This window comes from Coccidioides immitis (assembly GCF_000149335.2).
Source record: "Coccidioides immitis RS genomic scaffold supercont3.2, whole genome shotgun sequence".
NCBI classification, from domain to species: Eukaryota; Fungi; Ascomycota; class Eurotiomycetes; order Onygenales; family Onygenaceae; genus Coccidioides; species Coccidioides immitis.
This window is the reverse complement of record NW_004504309.1, coordinates 1,806,511-1,825,306: the sequence shown is the minus strand read 5'-3', so window position 1 is coordinate 1,825,306 and position 18,796 is coordinate 1,806,511. Positions and strand designations below refer to the sequence as shown.

Here is an 18,796-nt window from a genome sequence, read left to right as displayed (position 1 = left end):
CCACGTAAAAATACAGTATAGAATACCGAGCACTCCGTACGTAGGGCTTCTTCCCCTCCCGGCGGCCAGCAGCAGAAGTCGTAGGTAAGCAAGCTCGCTATCTCCCTCCACCCAGCAAGCCATCTTGGTTTTCAACACCTGCTGCTTGTCGACGACCCGTCAGAACCTCTCCGACTCTGCCTCCCTGTCTCCCCTCCCTCCCTCCCTCTCTCTCTTCCCCCAACATAGAGTCCGACCATCCTTCATCCCCCTATTTGTCTTGATTGACAATCGTCTCATTTCATGATTGTGTGTTCCTCTGCCGTGCATTGGCAACTCTGATCGGATCGACCTTCCATCGCTTCAGCTTTATGTTTCTGCTTGTCTGGATGTAACATCAATGACCTGACCCTATTGTGCGGAAGACCATCATTCACTCCCACGGCGTTCTCTGGGACGACGCGACCACCCCGTACTTTCACCAACCCTTCTTTCCCTAAAAATTCCTCTCGAGGACATCAAGGTAAATCTCTCCTACCCCTGGCCGTCTTCGAAATTCCTTTCCCACCCCCCCGGAATGTCGACAGCACGGCGCTTCCGAAACCAGGCGACGAAGGACCGCATTGCTACCTCTACAAGATAGATATATTTTTTTTGTCTTTTCTTTTCTTTCCATTTCTTTTTTTTTTTAAAAGAAAAAAAAAACACCCATATTGAATTGCTTTCGAATTGACAATCGCTCACTTGGCGGACTTTTTGCTTACTCTTTCCACGTTATCAGTGCCTCGACCCTGACCTCACCCACATCTCCGGAGATCTCCTATTCCCCCGAGGGGCCTCGGGCTTGGTGGTCATACTCCTTTGCCTCTTACTACATTGCACGAACTCCCTTGGTAGCCGGAGTATATACGCAACGGACATTTGCCTTAAGATCTGCGCCGCTCGGCTCCTGTTCTGAATCTTGACAACTCGGACGCTCCTTCTGCACTATCGAGCATCGTTGGGGGGTGCCTCATGGGAGCGGAGGTGTATGGGGATGCCGCATCTTCTCACACCGAAGGTGACAGCTCACCGATAGCATCCGAGACGTCGACAAATATGTCGTGGCCCATACCCGCCGACGCTCACTCTCAACTCCCTCCCCGCCCAGCCCTTACCACCCAGCAATCGAGTTCTGTCCCCGCAACCCCGTTCCATCACCCCCGTGGCCTCCGGTTTCCATCTCGGTCCCACTCCAGGTCTCCCTCGCCTAATCGCCGCAGCAGTTCTCCTCGCTCCGCTCATTCCGAATTAAACCACATTCTGCCCCTGCGGAAGCAATATGGAGGCTGCAAATATGAAACTGCGATGGCTCACTTCCGGAGGAGGATGCCATATTCTCTGGGCGCCGATTTACTGCCGGAGGAACAGGGCCCGCTGAAGGACAAATTGGCACCGGAAGATGAGGAGAGACTCACATCCCACATGAAAGAGCTGTACAAAAAGTTGTTGCCCTCCGCAGAGAGCGAGCAGCGGAGAATAAAATTTGTCAAGAAACTTGAGAACCTCCTCAACACACAGTGGCCTGGCAATGACATCAAGGTACATGTCTTTGGATCATCAGGGAACAAACTCTGCTCAAGTGATTCTGATGGTAGGTTGACGATGTATCCTTACCCTGTGCCAGTACCTGGATCAATCTAACTCCTCTTTCAGTGGATATTTGCATAACAACACCGTTTAAAGAACTTGAACATGTGTGCCTGCTGGCAGACTTCCTTGCGAAGAGTACGTGCATCATTTGCCCCTATCCTTGGCGTCTCGCAACCTAACACGAGTAGATGGGATGGAACGCGTTGTGTGTGTTTCTCATGCAAAAGTACCAATTGTCAAAATATGGGACCCAGAACTCCAAGTTGCATGCGACATGAACGTCAATAACACCATGGCTCTGGAAAACACTCGAATGATTCGAACTTATGTCGAAGTCGATGAACGTGTTAGACCACTGGCAATGATTGTTAAACACTGGACAAAGCAGCGGATATTAAATGACGCTGGTATGTATCGATGCCTGGAACTGGGAAGTTGTCGTTTACTCATCTCGTCATAGCTCTTGGAGGGACGTTAAGCTCGTACACATGGATATGCTTGATTATAAATTTCCTTCAAACCCGCTCGCCACCCATCGTTCCCAGTCTACAAAAACGCGCCATTAGCCGGCGCAAGCAACAAGGGAATGGACAATCCTCATCTTCCTTTGACGATAATCTCGAAGAACTCGCTAGCTTCGGACACAAGAACAAATCGACATTGGGAGAGCTCCTTTTCCAGTTTTTTCGATATTATGGACATGAAGTTGATTACGAGAAGAACGTCATGTCCGTAAGGGAAGGAAAACTAGTATCCAAGGAAGGAAAGGGTTGGCATCTTTTGCAAAACAATCGTTTGTGTGTGGAAGAGCCCTTCAACACATCAAGAAATCTGGGAAATACTGCAGACGATACGTCGTTTCGCGGCCTCCACCTTGAGCTCCGTCGAGCCTTTGAAGCTGTTGCGATCGGAGACCTGGGAAAATGTTGTGAACGATACGAGTATCCTCCTGAAGAAGAACGGACTTGGGAACGCCCGGCTCCACAGCCACGAGCCATCTTAACTCCAATGCCCGCTTTGCCGTCGCGTGGTGGTAGAGGTGGCGGTCGAGGTGGTAGACATACAAACCATTACCATCGTGGCCCCAATAATATGGGCCGTCGGGCGTCCAACACTGCCAACAGGAATAATATTCGATCTGCCAATCCTAGCTTTACTGCGGACATTGCATTCCAAGCACAGCAGGCTCAAAGCATTCTCCATGACCATCTCTATCAGCGAATTCAAATCCTTCAGGCGCAGGAACAGGAGTTGCGGATGCAGCTACAAAACCAAGCACTGATGACCGGCAGAGCGCCTCCAACTTTGCTAAGGCAGCCATATTTACAGTTCACTCTACCGCAACACGAGAACATATCTCCCGAAGAGAACCCAAGAGTGCGGGCCAGCTCAGTGAATCAACCTCCTCTCACAGCACCTATACGGCAAAACGTGTTTTTCAACACTTCCTATGTCCCTGTGACGTTGCCCGGAGTTCAAGGCACGAACACCAATCCTCCCTCGCCTTCTTTGCCATCTGCAGTCCCGGATGTACGGCGTAGTCATCGTCGATCGTCGGTTGCAAATGACTCACCGCGCGGATTACGAGCTCAGTCCCAGCCTGCTCGCCCCGTCCCGTCCGTCATGCTACCCAACTTTCCTGCTGTCCAGCAAGACATGAATTCACGGAGGTCGCCTGAATGTCCTCCGAGATCCGTAACAGAAGGAGAATCATATTTACCCAATGGTGTCGCTATTCCAAAACCGACATTTGGTGATGAGAATCTACCTTCAGAGTATGTTGGCTATTATGTTGGAGATTCTACACAACCACATGGGTCATACCGAGGTCATCTGGCCTCATCTTTACCGGGACTCGCTATTCACGGCTGTGAAGTTCCTGCTTACCTTCATAGTTCACCTGAGTATCGCACTTATGTTACGATGGCTGATCAATCCAATGGCTCTTCCGGGCATCTTAGCCCACCGAAGATTGGCTCGCATTTCATGCAGCCACAGCGGCTGACGCGGTCTCAGACTTTGCCCGATCGTGGACCATTGATTATTGATGGGTCGGTTCCCCCCAGTGAACACCGACACTCCATTGCCAATCATTCAAGTGAACAGTTCATGACGGACTTCAGCACCTCGTCATCAGCTGATAGAATGTACGATACGCCCCGAACAACCCCAGACACGCTCTCTCAGGGCCTCCATGAGCAAGAATCCTACGACGACTTATTTGGCAGCAGTTTCGAGACTCACCATGGTTCTCAGGGCGCTGGCCATATGAGTGGCTGGGAGCCAGGTTTAAACCACACTGATGTCACTGCCACTGGTCATATGGGCAGAGTCGAAACCCTGTCCGAACGGCTGCAGAGGTTTCAGTTGTCTGATCCGAATTTTTCGCTGGATACTTCCAGAAACACTGATGCAAACCATTATCGTAGCACACAATACCTTTATCCAATCGACGATCAGCTGAATTGTCTCCATACTAAGGGATCCCCCGAGGACAATCACCCACAGCTATTCAATTCGGCTCAATCGCCGGCCAAAGATTCGCGTATGATGTCGCCCACCACGAAACATTGTGTAAACGGCTTCGACTTCGAGAAGGTCAACGGCATGCCTCATAAGCCCAAGGCCAAGGGTCGCTACGAAAATTCCAATTCTTTCCCCGTCAGTGACCATAAAGAGAAACAAGGCGATCATTACCGAAAATCCAATGGTGGCCACCACTTGCATTCAAATGCCAACGGTCATCATTCGACTTCAAATGGCTGGCAAACCACAAAACGGAGAAACAAGAAAGGACCAAAGCTTTCAGCGGAACAAAACGACGGCACGGCTCGGCCGGAACCCATTCCTATCGATGAATCTGAGAGAAAGGGGGGCTGAAAGACGAGAGTATCCGCAAAAGCGTAGTATTGCGAGGGAGGCCACAGTGATGCCGAAGTTACACGCCAAGTACGCCGTATGCAACTTCAATATGCGCCATGCAATCCACACAAAGCCGGATAGGTGATCTACTGAATCGTGGAAGTGAATCCTGTTTTGACAGTTTGAAATGATAAGGTATTCGGTACAGGAGTTGTCAAAAGATGGCATTTAATTCCCCAAGTTCTCAGGGCTGCTAGGTGACGGACCATGTGTCCTTCCATGCATGCTACGGGCTGCTAGAGCAAGGTGGAGAGCCACTCTTGAGCCCACCCGACGCTTTAAGTCATTCAAGCTGCTTTTTAGGTGGAGAAGTTCCTATATTTGATGTTTGAAAAGCTTCGGGATTTTGACTCCGTTACACAGTTTCGAGAGAGCTCCAATCTCGACATCCTAACTTCTGCCTTACCTTTCGATGATGTTTATTACGTTGGGAATGTGTTCACGCCTGCCTCAGTCTTTGCCTTTTTCCATGGTCCTCTGAAATCCAGACCAATGGATGTCTTGATGATGTTGTGTGCCAGTTACTGTTTCTGTTTCATGAGTGCCTTGTTGTTCTTGCTTTGGGTCCTGCGTTGTATGTGGAAAATTTTCATATTATGTTGAATACCCACCTGTACCCCAGTCTGTGCCTCTTTAAATGTCTTTTTTTACTGCCTTTTTGTTATGTTTGGCTTGGGGTTCATTCTGATTGATGGTATAAAGAATTGCATGGCTTTCTATTCCCCCATGAGTGTTTGCTTCTTGTTTAAATTTTTCATTCTCAAAATGTGCAAGTATAAAGATTTACATCAGGTGGCGTTTCTCTTTTTGGCTTTTCTTGCTACACCTGCAGCCTTGTTTGGTGGTTTATCACGAGCGGGACTTTGTTTAAACTGGGGTCGCGGGGGCGGGAGCGCTAAGTTACTCTGTTGTCTTGCTTAGTTGCTTGCTTACTCGTCCCCGGATGGCTCTCGTTTTACAGGTTCTTCCTTCAGCTTTTTGAGGGTAAAATTTGTGTCCGGAGGGACTTTGTGGCATAGTTTTGGGGGTTTTTTTTTGTCCTTTGCTCCATGATTTGAATACAAAATACCGGCTGGGCATTAAGAATTTTCTCTTTCCTTAGCTTTGTTCTACTCTGGTTAATCATGGGAGCCGTCTATTGATCGGTGCGTCGCCCCGGTCTCTCTTGACTTGCCTTTTTTTTTCTTTTATTTGTTTTTTCAACAATGGGCCTGATCTCGTATTAGATATTTCCATGTGTATCTGAAATGATCACATCACAGTGGGCGAAAAAATAATATTTGGGGATAAGGGATATTTATCTTGTATGTAAATAGGTATGAATACAGATGACGATGCAACTGGGACGTCATGTCTAATGAATTAGATTCTAGTTCAAAAATCTATACTAGTATAGAAATATAAAAAATAGGATGATGAGAAAATAAAAAAGATCAGTAGCTATTACAACAGTAACCCTGATGCTATTCGGTACGTTCAAGAGGGGTACAGATGCGACTAAAAGCATAATATAACACATGTGGCAGAAAATTCGAAGCATTGGGTCATTAGATAAGTGTTTAATCGGGTCAACGTGTCAAAAAATAAAGAATACCCAGAGTGGATGTAAATATTCCTTCCTCCCCTTAAAAAAAAAAAAAAAGGGAAAAAAAGAAAAGAGAACAAAGAATAAAGAATAAAGAACAACATATAGAAGGCATATTAATAAAGGAGATAGACGCTGAAAGTCGAAACACAAGAACGGAGATATTGGGGAGGGGGGTTTACGAAACTCCGGTAACAGGTTCCCCACGTAAATCATACCCAGTGTATACGTCTTAATTCTTTAACTCCGCAAAAATGAATGGGAGAATCACTCTGCACGCCGTAATGAATACCGAAATGCATTGGAAAATCGTTAAGGGAAGCATGTATGGCGGTGCGCTGCGCAGCAGGAGCCATATAGAGAGAAACGCGACGGAGTAGAAGTGGCGGAAGAGAACAAGGGGCCGGTGAACCAGTCCTGACAATAGACCAATGGGGCCATCGAGGATGCCCAGCTGAAAGTAGCGGAAGCAGCCGCGTTGAAGGACTTTCAGGTCAGAGTCTAAGGGATGCGGTGTTAGCTTTGTACGAGATTTATGGTTTCAAGCAGATGTTATGGAGAAGGGGAACATCAACGTACTACCAGCAGCGAAGAGGGCGTATAATGATTGTGCTAGAATGTTTATTGCAGAAGACGAGTCCTTTCGCTTCCAGTGGAATTTCGACAATTGCTTCAGAACTAGGTTCGTATCGGAAAAGTTGGGAACAGCCTCCGGGCTGAGTAGCTCTCGCAGGGCGACTATGTCGTTGAACGCAACTGTCATGCCACCGCCAGTCAATGGGTGACGCATATTGAGCGAGTCTCCCAAGAACATAAGGCCTGGTGTCTTGTTGGTTGCAGGAGGAAGAAAAGAGTTAGGCATGGATCTGAGACCGCCTCGATCAATCGCTGCGGCAAAGGACGGCTGAATGCTCTTGGGTAATGACGGTAGAACCGTGTTTCGCAAGTGACCTTTAACTCCACCATTCTTTACAGATGCTGATGGCAGATTTTCTGGTATGTCCACCAAAGCCCGTGTCTCGTGGGTTCCGATCTGGTATAGGAGGATGGGTGGGCTGTCACTCAGGACGACATGGCCATAGCAAGGCATGGGGAGGTCGGCATCGATAAGCTCAAGTCCCCAGAACTTTGACTTTACTCGAGGAGCGTGCGGGAGGAACTCTTTCCTAAAAGCCGAATTGTATCCGTCCGCAACGACAGTCAGGGGAGCGAAAAAGAAATCCTTCTTCCCGTTCGTTAGGCATTCAACGCCCAGCACACCCTCTCCATGAGTCGATTTGACCAACGAAACAGCCTTGGTCTCCACCACGGTGACATTCGGAGTGGACATCGCTGCTTCACGTAGCTTCATGATAAATCTGCCGTGATGGAAACTTCTCCCCTCAAACAGCTTCTCGTTCGAATCCATCGGGAAATCAATCCGCACCGGCGCTCCATGATAAATCACGTTATATCCCAGCACCTTGACAGCATCAATATCCTCCAGGCAATGCCTCAATCCAAGTTTTTCCAGGGCCAGGACGCCACCCGGCTGGAGGAGTTCGCCGACGATGCGATCGGGTTCCTTGAGCGATTTCTCAAGCAGGAGGACACTTCTCCCTTGGTTTCCGAGCGCGACAGCGAGAGAACAGCCCGCGATTCCGGCGCCAATGATCACTATATCCGCTTGGTGCTGTTCGCATCGTCGTTCTTCGGCGGCATCGCGGTACTGCTTCTTGGGGTGCGCGGAGCCGTTTGTCAGGCCATTTGTCAGGGGTTGCGAGGCCATTGGTAGTAGAGAAGACGGGCGGCACTGGAGAAGCTGAGAAGCAGAGCCAGAAGGCCAGTCACTGCATATTCTCCGAGATTAAATGGGTTCTAGAGGAGGACAGGCGGCCGGTGGTTGGAAGCTCGAGATGGTCTGATTTCTCAGGGTCAAAAAAAATGTCTTGGCGCGGTCTGGAAGCAGGTGGCATGACCAGCGAACATGTGAAAGTCCCGTGTCATCGGTTTACCGCTAGTAACGCGCTGTGGCTGTGTTTACGGGTATTTTACAGGGTCGGCTCCCTAGCGCTTGAGCCGCAAATCAGCCACGGCGTCACTGACAGCGCGCGATGATGGCTTGCTTCAACCCCGTCCGAGTACGGAGTACTCCGTATTTATTTTTTATACTTTTTTTTATTTAAGACACTTTGACCAGCCTTGCTTCTTTTTCCACAGCTTTGACCAAGATACCAAAGGGAGGTTGAAGTAGCATTCTGGTCTTCCCATGCTTGATAGAGCGCTAAAAAGAAAAACTGTGGTCGCGAAAGCTCCATGACGAATCGGCAACGATACAATTATACAGTGAATATTCGATAAATCTTGGCCGGGTCCATTCAGAATGGTGATCAGAGAGGTGAAGTAGCAGTTAACAGCGCAGTTTTGTTAACTTGCCATCTGATCCTAAGTTTGACAATATTTTGTTCCAAGATTATACAGACACATTGAAAGGGCAATGCAGGCTTGGCCCAAAGTAAACCCGAAACAAAGTGAGCAGGTTGCACGAACCAAATCTTAACTGAGCTTTCTATTGCGAACCGGCACCTATATTCAGTGATGTCCAGCCACCTTTCAAATGCAGCCGAAGATTCTTTCGCTTTGCTTGTTCAACACTGCATAGTTAGCTCTAAGGTAGCTCACCAGCTGATCAACCCGGCCTAGAACACACCCTGTGACTTCTCCCAGAGTTTAGGAAAACCCTGGCCCAAGCATTGAGTCAATTTCCGGCAGTGAACTGGATATGCTCCCTTTTCATATTTTGTTGAGAGGAATATGCTCAGTTTCTTAAAGCCTTTGTTGTGCTCTGTGTGCGTTCAAATTGTTGTAACATGGCAATTGCATTGTTATTTTAACAGAGAGATATTTTTTCCCCACCCTCTCCACTCATTCTCATCTGGGTGCCCTCCTACCCAGCCAGCTTTGCTATCGTGATTGTTAATTCCTGTCTCTTTCTCTGAAAATGGGTAAACATTCCTACTACTATCTCTTTGGGGACCCTGAAACTAAATGTGACTCCCACACTATTACTTTTATAGACAGTTCGATATCCCAGGAGCACATCCGGAGATATGATTGTGATGCGTACTCTGGCTTTCGTTGTGGATTGTTGAAACTTCAGAAAGCCCGTTCTAACGTATGCTGCGACCAGTTCAAAACAGTGGATGGTCTCAGGCAACCCTGTCATGAGGAGCATTTTGAGTGTGAATTCTGCTTAAAGCGCTGTGAAAACAAACATGCGCTCAACCAGCACCTAGTGCTTGAACACTGGTCATGCAGATGGTGCGCTGAATTCTTTGCAACTAGTGATGATCTTGACAAGCATAAGAGCATCCAACATTACAAATGTCAACTCTGCAATGAGTATCTGGCCACCAAATCTGATCTCAGGGAACATAAAGAGGAATTCCACCACCTGTGTGACTATTGTACCTGGTGTTTCCATTCTTCGCACCGCCTGGTCCAACATAAAATAATATCGCATAATTGGTGCTTGCATTGCTATCGCTATTTTGAAACTCCCAATAACCTCCGAATGGTAAGGGAATCTTGTTTTATAGATAGGGTTTTGATTTTGCTCACAGTCTTACTAGCACAAACAAACGCATCGGGCAAAAGACCTGGCCTGCTATGCCTGCAAGAAGCGTAAATTTGCATTCTTCTCCGCAATGCTCATCCACATGGAGGCAGGCACCCACTGCCTCCCAGGCGTGGACGAGGGTCATGTTAACCGCCTTGCTTTTACGTCCTGGGCACATCCGTGTTACACTACACCCTGGTACGGACCGCGTCCCTTTTGCTGTCCCCACTGTGATAAAACGTTCCCGAAGCTGTCCAGCCTGTATCAACACGCGGAGACCGTCCGCGGATGTGACATGCATCTGAAGGGTAAATACAGCCTAGGGAGTCTTCGGAGGTACATCAAGAACAGTTTTAAGTCACACTATCCTGTCAGATATTGTTGAAGCCTTAGAGGGGGTCAAAGGAGTACTCTTAACGGATTGTGTGTTTTAAAAGGAGGCCTTGAGTCAAGTGGTTTGAGGTTTTGGATTGTTGGATAGGAACAGTACCTGTGAATGGTATAAAGTATTTTAGTACACCGGAAGAAGTCTGCTGGACTACATGGGATGATGAGATTATGCATGTATATGAGACTATCAAAGCTCAGAATTTGCGAGAATGTAATCTAATACATAGGGTTACTGGCTGTGTGGATCCTGTGATCTTTGTTCATTCACTATTTTGACCAACAAATCTTTGGAAAACAAAGACATAAACAGAATATGGTTATATACATACTGTACAGTAGTGTAGCCTGGGGCATATAAATCAATGAGATGAGGATAAGATAACTCCAAGTCCTTTTCCTAGGATTTGCCCGTTCCACACTAGCACCGCCGATCAACAAAAGGGGGAGAAGTCTAAGGTGAAAAGATGTAAAAACCGCCACAGATAAAACTTCTTTTGGATCTTCAAAGCACTTGCGTAAATAATAGCCCACAGTTTGCTTGGTCCTTCAACAGAGCATATGAATAAAAAAAGAAAAAAGAAATTTCTCACCACCTCGCATAGGGTCAGATGCATCAGTACCTCCATCCAAAATCTGGCGGGAGTATCAAAAAAAAAAGATGAGATAATTATAATCGTTATTTCGAAAAAGTGAGGTTATTAGCTGTGAGTGCATGTTCTAGTTGTACTCTCTCTAACCAGGTTCCAAGCGTGTCCGACAAGAGGTGCCCATTTGGGTCAGTAAGTTCTGGGATGACAAAACCAGCGCTTTGGGATTGGTTAGGATCTGGAGTATAAGGATCTGGACCCGGCGGTGGAGGAGCTCGACGTGAATTGCGTGCGGCAATATAGAGCTCCTTTTGGTTAAGAATTTCCGCTAGGTCTTCAAGATACTTAACTTCTTGACCGTAGTCGCCCGAAAGCGAAGCAACTGGCGAGCGGCTTTTAAAGCGTTCAATAGTCTGATGTATCTCAGCCACAAGGTCTTTGCTCAGGGCCGAATCACGTTTCAGCGCTGTGAGAATAGCCCAGCGGATTCCCGCGAGGTTCCCTATAATAGAAGATGCTTTCGCAATCATCAGCACCGCGACCGAGTCGAACGGCGATGTCCCTCCAAACTTGGATCGGTTAACAGCTCGGATAAGCCGCAGGGCATTTTTGGTCCTCCTACGTCGAATCAAGTTGCTACATGTCGAGACAGTCACATGATGCTTGATCGGGAGGACCTGGCGTTCGAGAATTCTATAGAAATTCAAAATGGCCATCGTCAATGCTTCAGCCTCCGACGTGCTACCGGCGGTCAATAGCTTTTGGAAAAAAGGGGGCATCGAAGATTTGTCGATCCAGGGGAAGGAATCTTTCTCCTCGGCTAATATGGATTTCGCCTGCTCGAAGGATCCGTGATGAACAATTGTCGCGGTCAAAGCTAGGTCAATATCAAGTTCGCCCATGACTTTACCCAGCATTTTTGCCTCATTGTAGAGTTCAATGGCTTTGTCCATCGAACCAACGTGCATACAATGAATCATTTGTTGATATAGAGCAGGAAAATGATTAAAGTCCCTCGACGGAAGTTTCGAGTTGAGTTTTCGCGACCACACAGTTGGCGCAGTCTTTCCAAGAGAATCGAAGGATTTTCCAGTGGGAAAATAGTCTTTGTTATAGCCGAGGATGCGTTGCGAGGTGGAGAAGCGTCCAAACCTACGGAACATCTGCCACAGTCCGACATTGGCTTTACCACAATTTTGCCGTTGAATTCGAAGCAGATCAATGAAGCGGTCCCGTTTCATCATGACTGGCCAGGACCGACTTTCTGCGACATCGATAAGTTCAAGGACCATTTTTGGACTTCCTTTCTGGATGTAGGCTTGGACAATGTGCTCAAACAAAACTTTATCTGGGACGAGGTCGTACTTTTCAATGGCACGCAAGACAAAGTCCCGAATGTTGGATGCAGAATTTCCCAAAAAGTATTCCAGAAATACTCGGTCAAAAATCTTCGCGAACCATTTTCCGTCAGGGTGTCCGTCAAGTTTGTGGATTTCTTCAAAATAACTCTCCACTCCATCCCAGTCGCTCTTTAAGGCACGCCCATATGCCAACAGCCCCAGAGTTCTGGCCGGAAGAGAGAAGTTGTACTTTGATTTCATATTTTCAACCAGCTCATCGGCATGTTCGTCTTTTCCGGACTCAACATACGCCTCCAGGAGAGCGTTGAACAATATTTTCGACACTTGCATGTTGTTTTCTTCGAATGATGACAATATCGCCTTGAACTGCGCCTCCACGAGTTCAGCGTTGCGCGTTTTCTTCCATAATTTGCCAAGATAGACGGCACATAGGGTACATTCGGAGTCGTCCTTTAAAAACCTGAAAATCATCGTCCTAGCCTCCTCCAATCGGAAAGAATCTGTAAGTGACCGTAGGACCGAATATCGGAGTGGTTTCGAGAGTTCAAACTGGTCAGCATGGTCCGTATAAAGAGTTGCTATAGATTCTAGATTCCATTTCTTCGCTAGAGCCGCAATAAGGGACTCCCAGGCCTCTTGAGATATCACGTGGGCAGGATCCATCCAGCGGAAGAGGCGATGCGCCAGATGTACATTCTCTGCATCAAGATTTCCATTGAAGAGTCGAACACAGAGTTGTTTTGCTTCCTCGGGCAAGTTAGGAGATGCTGTCGGGTATGCACGTAAGAATCGTTGCGCCGCTTCAACCGGCTTGCCTTGTAGCAGCAGTTTTTCGGCAAGAATGGCGTTGTCGGCTGCGTTGTCGTGATATCGTAGGTTATATAGAGGTAGAGAAGCGGGGATATCTTCTGCACCGTGCTCAGGTCGATTCTGGGCTGCATTCTTCGATTGCAGCTCCGCCAATAGGTTGGTGAAACTCGCGTCGTCTACGTTGCTGTTTGACCTGCGAGTGGTAGGACGGGGACCGTAAAGTCGAGTATTCCAAGGCTCGTGTAAAGATTGCATCCAAGCCAACGCTTCCTCTCCCCTTCGACGTCTAGTTCCTTTGCTCTCAGGGTCATTCAACTCAGATGAATTTCTCATGTTCAGCTCGCCCAATGTCCTCTTATCCGACTGGTCCCGGTTAACTTCACTGACTCCTTTCTGCCGAAACGAATCCATGCCTACAAACTCTCCGGCTTCGGCTGCTTCCATCATTTTGGCGACCATTGCCCCCCTCGCCGTTGAATCGTAGTTCGGACATGTTGTCTTAAGGCTGCGCTTATTCTCGACGAGGTTTTCCGCTAACTGAACTCGGCGATTGACCTCGTAGCTGATAGTAGCGACCGTACAGGCACTTCCAATCGCTCCCACCGTTGAACCGGCTAATGCTAGCCGTCGGAGTACATGGAGAGCGCCTCGCGAGGGGAGCGTAGCACCGGTGGTTGGTTTCGGGATCATCGTCGTGAATTGGCGGCGGAGGATCGTTCAAGCGCGCATAATTGCGGAGACATCAACGAGATATAACAGGCACTCCGTGGTGCTCTGTATAGAGGGGCAATCGGGGGGCACCGCTGAGTCAATTCGATGAGATTGAACCCAGTCGTTCAGGTCGTCAGCTGTGGTGATTTTCTTTTCGGCGTTGCGGATTACGTAAATTTGTGATGCGACTTTCGGCGCGGTCGGAGATTGGCTGCAACGGGGCGTTGCGGTGAATAGTTATTCCGATAGTAATTTTTGTGTAATTATTTACAACTGCCTTAACAAAACCGGTAAGAAAGTTACCATACAAAAATGCTCCGTAACCTTGTAACGCAGCTTGGCCATTGGGTGGACTCGAATTAGTCATGGCCCATCGTTGCCAAGCCCGCTCGCTGGGTTATCCGGGGCTTCAGACATATATTAAATATCAGGAACACGGCGCATGGAAATCCGCTCCCGGCGAAGGCATTGTCCGCCACCTCTGCGAAGCAATACTGCTTTTCTCAGACCTGTGCTACCGGCCAGCTGGATGAAATTACCATAAGTTCCCGGAAACGAGAGACTGTAAGTCAGCATGGCTTTGCAGAGATCCATGACCAGGTTGGGCCGGCGGGAGCTGGGGCGAACGTGGAGACCATCGCGAGGATGCGGAATGGCTACGGTGGTGCCGCCAGTCACACAGGATTCAACGGGGGCCAAGGGTCCTACGGCAATGGTGTTTCTAAACATGGGCGGACCCTCGACCACGAACGATGTTGGCGACTACTTAAGCAGATTATTCGTACGTCGCCTCTTCACTTCTGACGTTCGGCTTCATGCTTACTTGGATCATACAGGCAGATGGTGACTTGATTCCTCTCGGTCGACTCCAGTCCTACCTCGGGCCCCTAATTTCTCGCCGGAGAACCCCGAAAATTGAGAAGCAATACGCGGAAATTGGCGGAGGCTCACCGATCCGCAAATGGTCAGAATATCAATGTGAAGAGATGTGTAAAATATTAGACAAGATATCGCCAGAGACCGCACCTCACAAGCCATACGTCGCCTTCCGATATGCCGCTCCCTTGACAGAAGAAATGTACGCTAAGCTCCTTGATGATGGATTTGGAAGAGGGAAGGGGGGAAGGGCAGTGGCGTTCACGCAATATCCACAATATTCATGCTCTACGACAGGAAGTTCGCTTAATGAATTGTGGAAATGGAGGAATCGGCTAGAAGGGAGACGCTCGAATGGAGGAACAGAGCCGACTGGCGCCATACAATGGAGCGTGATTGACCGATGGCCAACGCATCATGGATTGGTGGAGGCGTTCGCCCAGAATATAGAAGCACAGTTGAAGACGTATCCTGAGGATCGGAGAAACAGTGTCGTGCTACTCTTTTCAGCTCACAGTTTGCCTATGAGCGTCGTCAACCGAGGTATTGCCACGTCAAATCTGATCCGCTTTGGAGTGATATCTACTAACACATGCACCCTCAAGGCGATCCCTACCCCTCCGAAGTCGCGGCCACAGTATATGCGGTGATGCAACGGCTGAATTTCTCGAATCCATACCGACTCTGTTGGCAATCTCAAGTCGGTCCGTCCGCCTGGCTCGGAGCCCAAACCAGCCACACAGTCGAGAACTATGTCAGCCGCGGACAAACTGATCTCTTGCTTGTTCCCATCGCTTTCACCAGCGATCACATTGAAACTTTATTCGAGCTTGACAGAGAGGTAATAAAAGATGCAGCAAGCCCTGGTGTGAAGCGGGTTGAAAGCTTGAACGGTCATCCGGTGTTCATACAGGGTCTTGCGGACCTTGCTGCTGAGCATTTACGAAGTGGTGACAATTGTTCGCGACAAATGACTTTGAGATGTCAGGGATGTACCAGTGATAGATGTCTATACCAAAAGAAATTCTTCGCTGGTTCTCAGTATGGGAATCTTGTACAATAATTGGTGGGTTCTATGTATGATCATTCGGTATTAGGAGTTTGATGGCTTCTTTTGGGTATTAATATATGAATCTTGGCTTGATATTTTTAACGCTTATATCTATATATATATATATATATATTGTATGTACTCCATACAATGACTATTGTATTCAATACTTCTTCCAACAAAACGAAGAATGTTTTGATTTCATGAGCTTTTGCCATAGTGTTTGACGAATGTAGGCCTGCAACGGCCCGATGCAGGCTTCCACGAACCTGGGAAAGCATGCAGTCGTTTTCAGACAGGGGCAGTCAGCCGCCATTCAGTGCCTGATTGCGACAGGGGGAATAAATAGAAATTTGAGGCTTCAATTTCGCCAACTACGTCACTCATTGGTTGACGATCCCTTGGTGATACGGTCAGCCCTGCTAGTTATGCAGTCAGGGCGAAGCACGGAATGCCGCAGCCTCGTGGTAAGCCATGTGTGGTCAGGGCCTGCGCCTGGTTTGTAGCAAAAATAAAAAAGCCCAATTCTGGCCATGAGTACGGAGTATTGATGAGCTGTCAAGCCTCAGGGGAGTGTCAAAAGCCCAACATTGTGGGACGGCCTCGAATTGCCGCCAAACGGATTTGCCGAAATCAAAAATCACCCAACGCCGACAAAAGCGAAGCATCCCGGCTAACTCGCTCCCACGAAATGTCCAAGTTTTAGACCTGAATCTGCGACAGCATTAATAATGGCTTGGAAGCGGGTTCCAAGTCATTGCCCTGGTGTTATTCCCATTATTCTGTGACTCGAAGTTTTTCGTTTTTAGTCGATGCTCTTCGATGAACTTTGGTAGCAAACACCCCCCCATATAAATCCCGGTTCAGCAGAAAGCTTCTCCTGCACAAATGGGAGCTAGATCTCCCCATGCGTCCCCACGAGGGCATAGGAGTGCGTCCGGACTTCTCAGTAGCATCTTACAGAGTGCGTCTGATGGCCCAAATACCCAAAAAATGGGAACAGCAACTGCGGACGAACGCACCGCGTTGCTCTCGTCCAGGGAGTCGGATACCTCGGGTGGATCGATCAAAGATGACGAGCCGAATGAATACTACTCACCGGCGACGGGATTTAAAGGTTTACCCTGGTGGAAACGGCCGTCCGTGAGTTAGCTTTACTGATTTCTCTTAAAACGAGTTTCTACGCTGACAACTTCCATTGTATGTATAGATTTTTTGGATCATTCCGCCTTTCCTCCCATTTACAGTCGCCTTCGGCGGTGTAGCTGTGCCGAAAATCAACTTAATCTTGACCCTAATTTGTCGAGATTATCTTGCTGGTCGTGCCCTCAAGGATCCCTCGTTCACGTATCTGCCTGTCATATTTGGCGAAGACAACATTCAATGTCGCATTCCCGAGGTCCAGGCACTGGTGTCGAGATTTCAGCTTATGCTGAATCTGATCGCGGGAGGGCTCGCCGCTATCGCAAGCCCAAAGCTAGGCGTTCTCTCTGATGGTTACGGGAGAACGAAAGTCATTGCATTGGCGACGTTAGGCGCATTTCTCGGTGAAGTGATAACAGTTCTCGTGGCGGCGCGCCCCGATACTTTCTCTTTGAACTTCCTTTTACTTGGCGCCACCTTTGATGGTCTATTTGGATCCTTTACAACGGCTGTCGCCCTGACGCAGTCCTATGCAGCCGATTGTATACCGCCAGAGAGACGAAACGTTGCCTTTGGCTATTTTCATGGAGTTTTGTTCAGCGGAATTGCGCTGGGTCCGCTGATCGCTGGCTATCTCATCAGATTTACGAACAACGTCCTCGTAGTATTCTATTCCGTTCTAGGGTGCCAGGCGCTCTTCCTATTTTGTATCACCTTCATCGTTCCCGAGTCGGTTCCTAAGGAGAATCAGGAATACAATCGGCGAAAGCGGAAAATTCAGCTCCTCGGCGCCAATGGAATCCGCCCGTCATGGAAGGACTTCAATCCATTGGGACTTTTGAAACCGCTATCTATCCTCTTTCCGCCGGAAACGAAATCAACTGCATTGTTACCGGAGAAGAAGAATCTACGCAAATTACGGAGGAATCTGATCATCCTTTCCGCTATTGACACTTCGATATTCGGAGTGGCCATGGGAACTATGAGTGTTTTGATTATCTACGCAGAATATATGTTTGGCTGGGGCAACTTTGAGTCCAGCATGCTTGTCTCGCTCACCAGCTCTGTGCGGGTACTCCTGTTGCTGGTCGTCCTTCCCACCGCGACTCGATTCGTTCGGGGACCTGCTTCAAAAAGGAGTCATGCCACCGGCTCGGATATGTTGGATATTGTCGTGATACGGATTTCCGTGCTATTCGATATGCTGGGCTATGTGGGGTATTGTATCGTTCGCTCTGGTCCGCTACTAATGCTGTCAGGAGCAACGGCAGCAATGGGCGCGATGGCATCACCAACTTTGCAATCGTCTCTCACCAAACATGTCCCTGCGGATCGGACCGGGCAGCTTCTCGGAGCCATTGGTCTCCTGCACGCGCTTGCTCGAGTGGTTGCCCCTACGATATTCAATTTGATATACAGCATGACGGTTGCGACCGTTCCCCAAACCGTCTTTATATGTTTGGCGGGGTTGATTTTCATTGCATTCTTAGCCTCTTGGTTCATAATGCCCCATGGTCAGTTTCTTTTATTTTTTATTTTTTTTGGGTCAATCTGCTATGACACCGCTGACTTTATATCATAGTATACGTACCAGAATCGCTCCCTGGAAGCAATGAAGCAGAGCCGGAAGATCTCGAAGATGTTACCAATGTGGTCTAACTTTGTCCGCGCACATAATTACGGTTATACCCTACCTTTTCTCACAAAATATTATCCGTCGCTTACGCTCGACCTGCCGTCTTTGACTGAAAAAAGGCTGGAACAGATACGTTTCACCCCACGCATAAGTACGACCGAATTCCTCCCCGGCTAAGACGTTGTCCTCTGTGGTTACTATTTACCTTGTATATATCGTCAGGATCTTGATCATATTTCGATACCATAGCGCCCGGCTTCCTTTTGCATATATCCCTCCTACAACTCAATTTCCACATAACCTTGTCACATCTACCTTAATTGACTGAAGTATATACCTTATGCTTAGAGGGATGTATAATACCCCAGCCATATCAATTCTCATACTCCGTACATATGTTGGCTTTTACAAATATAGAACGCATGTGGGTGGGTGGCTATTTGATCAATCTTTCTCAACACTGGGCCAACAGGCAAGACTATGATGACGACACGAAGCTTTTGTTGTTCGGATGG

General features: G+C 48.1%; 6 protein-coding genes across 6 annotated transcripts; 4 read left to right on the top strand and 2 right to left on the bottom strand.

The window, feature by feature from the left end:
• The first annotated feature begins 177 nt into the window (after positions 1 to 177).
• CIMG_06150 (PAP/25A associated domain family protein) lies at positions 178 to 5,914 on the top strand. The gene is made up of 6 exons (XM_001242253.2): positions 178 to 502; positions 761 to 1,612; positions 1,675 to 1,746; positions 1,800 to 2,018; positions 2,072 to 4,668; positions 4,731 to 5,914. Exons 2-5 carry the CDS (start codon positions 994 to 996, stop codon positions 4,489 to 4,491), a joined length of 3,330 nt encoding a protein of 1,109 aa, XP_001242254.2. The 5' UTR covers positions 178 to 502; positions 761 to 993; the 3' UTR covers positions 4,492 to 4,668; positions 4,731 to 5,914.
• Positions 5,706 to 7,982, bottom strand: CIMG_06149 (squalene epoxidase). Its single transcript, XM_001242252.2, has 2 exons — positions 6,698 to 7,982; positions 5,706 to 6,619 (listed from the first exon to the last, which is right to left on the bottom strand). Exons 1-2 carry the CDS (start codon positions 7,884 to 7,886, stop codon positions 6,351 to 6,353), a joined length of 1,458 nt encoding a protein of 485 aa, XP_001242253.1. The 5' UTR covers positions 7,887 to 7,982; the 3' UTR covers positions 5,706 to 6,350.
• Positions 7,983 to 8,959: 977 nt separating this feature from the next.
• On the top strand, positions 8,960 to 10,485 carry CIMG_13019 (uncharacterized protein). The gene is made up of 3 exons (XM_004445266.1): positions 8,960 to 9,102; positions 9,175 to 9,674; positions 9,730 to 10,485. The coding sequence occupies exons 1-3, from the start codon at positions 9,099 to 9,101 to the stop codon at positions 10,099 to 10,101; spliced, it is 876 nt and encodes a 291-aa protein (XP_004445323.1). The 5' UTR covers positions 8,960 to 9,098; the 3' UTR covers positions 10,102 to 10,485.
• Positions 10,310 to 13,713, bottom strand: CIMG_06147 (uncharacterized protein). Its single transcript, XM_001242250.2, has one exon. It carries the CDS (start codon positions 13,552 to 13,554, stop codon positions 10,783 to 10,785), a length of 2,772 nt encoding a protein of 923 aa, XP_001242251.1. The 5' UTR covers positions 13,555 to 13,713; the 3' UTR covers positions 10,310 to 10,782.
• A 305-nt stretch (positions 13,714 to 14,018) lies between these two features.
• Positions 14,019 to 15,679, top strand: CIMG_06146 (ferrochelatase). Its single transcript, XM_001242249.2, has 3 exons — positions 14,019 to 14,356; positions 14,412 to 14,994; positions 15,057 to 15,679. Exons 1-3 carry the CDS (start codon positions 14,150 to 14,152, stop codon positions 15,512 to 15,514), a joined length of 1,248 nt encoding a protein of 415 aa, XP_001242250.1. The 5' UTR covers positions 14,019 to 14,149; the 3' UTR covers positions 15,515 to 15,679.
• A 711-nt stretch (positions 15,680 to 16,390) lies between these two features.
• Positions 16,391 to 18,441, top strand: CIMG_06145 (tetracycline-efflux transporter; the record flags this gene model as incomplete). The annotated part of the gene is made up of 3 exons (XM_001242248.2): positions 16,391 to 16,645; positions 16,713 to 18,159; positions 18,228 to 18,441. 3 exons carry the CDS (start codon positions 16,391 to 16,393, stop codon positions 18,302 to 18,304), a joined length of 1,779 nt encoding a protein of 592 aa, XP_001242249.2. The 3' UTR covers positions 18,305 to 18,441.
• Positions 18,442 to 18,796: the final 355 nt, after the last annotated feature.

Coding starts and splice junctions, on each gene's coding strand:
- CIMG_06147 (XM_001242250.2), bottom strand. CDS start 13,554: ATGATCCCGAAACCAACCACCGGTGCTACGCTCCCCTCGCGAGGCGCT.
- CIMG_06149 (XM_001242252.2), bottom strand. CDS start 7,886: ATGGCCTCGCAACCCCTGACAAATGGCCTGACAAACGGCTCCGCGCAC. Junction 6,620..6,697: donor CGCCCTCTTCGCTGCTGGTA/GTACGTTGATGT, acceptor CGCATCCCTTAG/ACTCTGACCTGAAAGTCCTT.
- CIMG_06150 (XM_001242253.2), top strand. CDS start 994: ATGGGAGCGGAGGTGTATGGGGATGCCGCATCTTCTCACACCGAAGGT. Junction 1,747..1,799: donor GGCAGACTTCCTTGCGAAGA/GTACGTGCATCA, acceptor TAACACGAGTAG/ATGGGATGGAACGCGTTGTG. Junction 2,019..2,071: donor GCGGATATTAAATGACGCTG/GTATGTATCGAT, acceptor ATCTCGTCATAG/CTCTTGGAGGGACGTTAAGC.
- CIMG_06146 (XM_001242249.2), top strand. CDS start 14,150: ATGGCTTTGCAGAGATCCATGACCAGGTTGGGCCGGCGGGAGCTGGGG. Junction 14,357..14,411: donor ACTACTTAAGCAGATTATTC/GTACGTCGCCTC, acceptor TGGATCATACAG/GCAGATGGTGACTTGATTCC. Junction 14,995..15,056: donor TATGAGCGTCGTCAACCGAG/GTATTGCCACGT, acceptor TGCACCCTCAAG/GCGATCCCTACCCCTCCGAA.
- CIMG_13019 (XM_004445266.1), top strand. Junction 9,675..9,729: donor CTCCCAATAACCTCCGAATG/GTAAGGGAATCT, acceptor CAGTCTTACTAG/CACAAACAAACGCATCGGGC.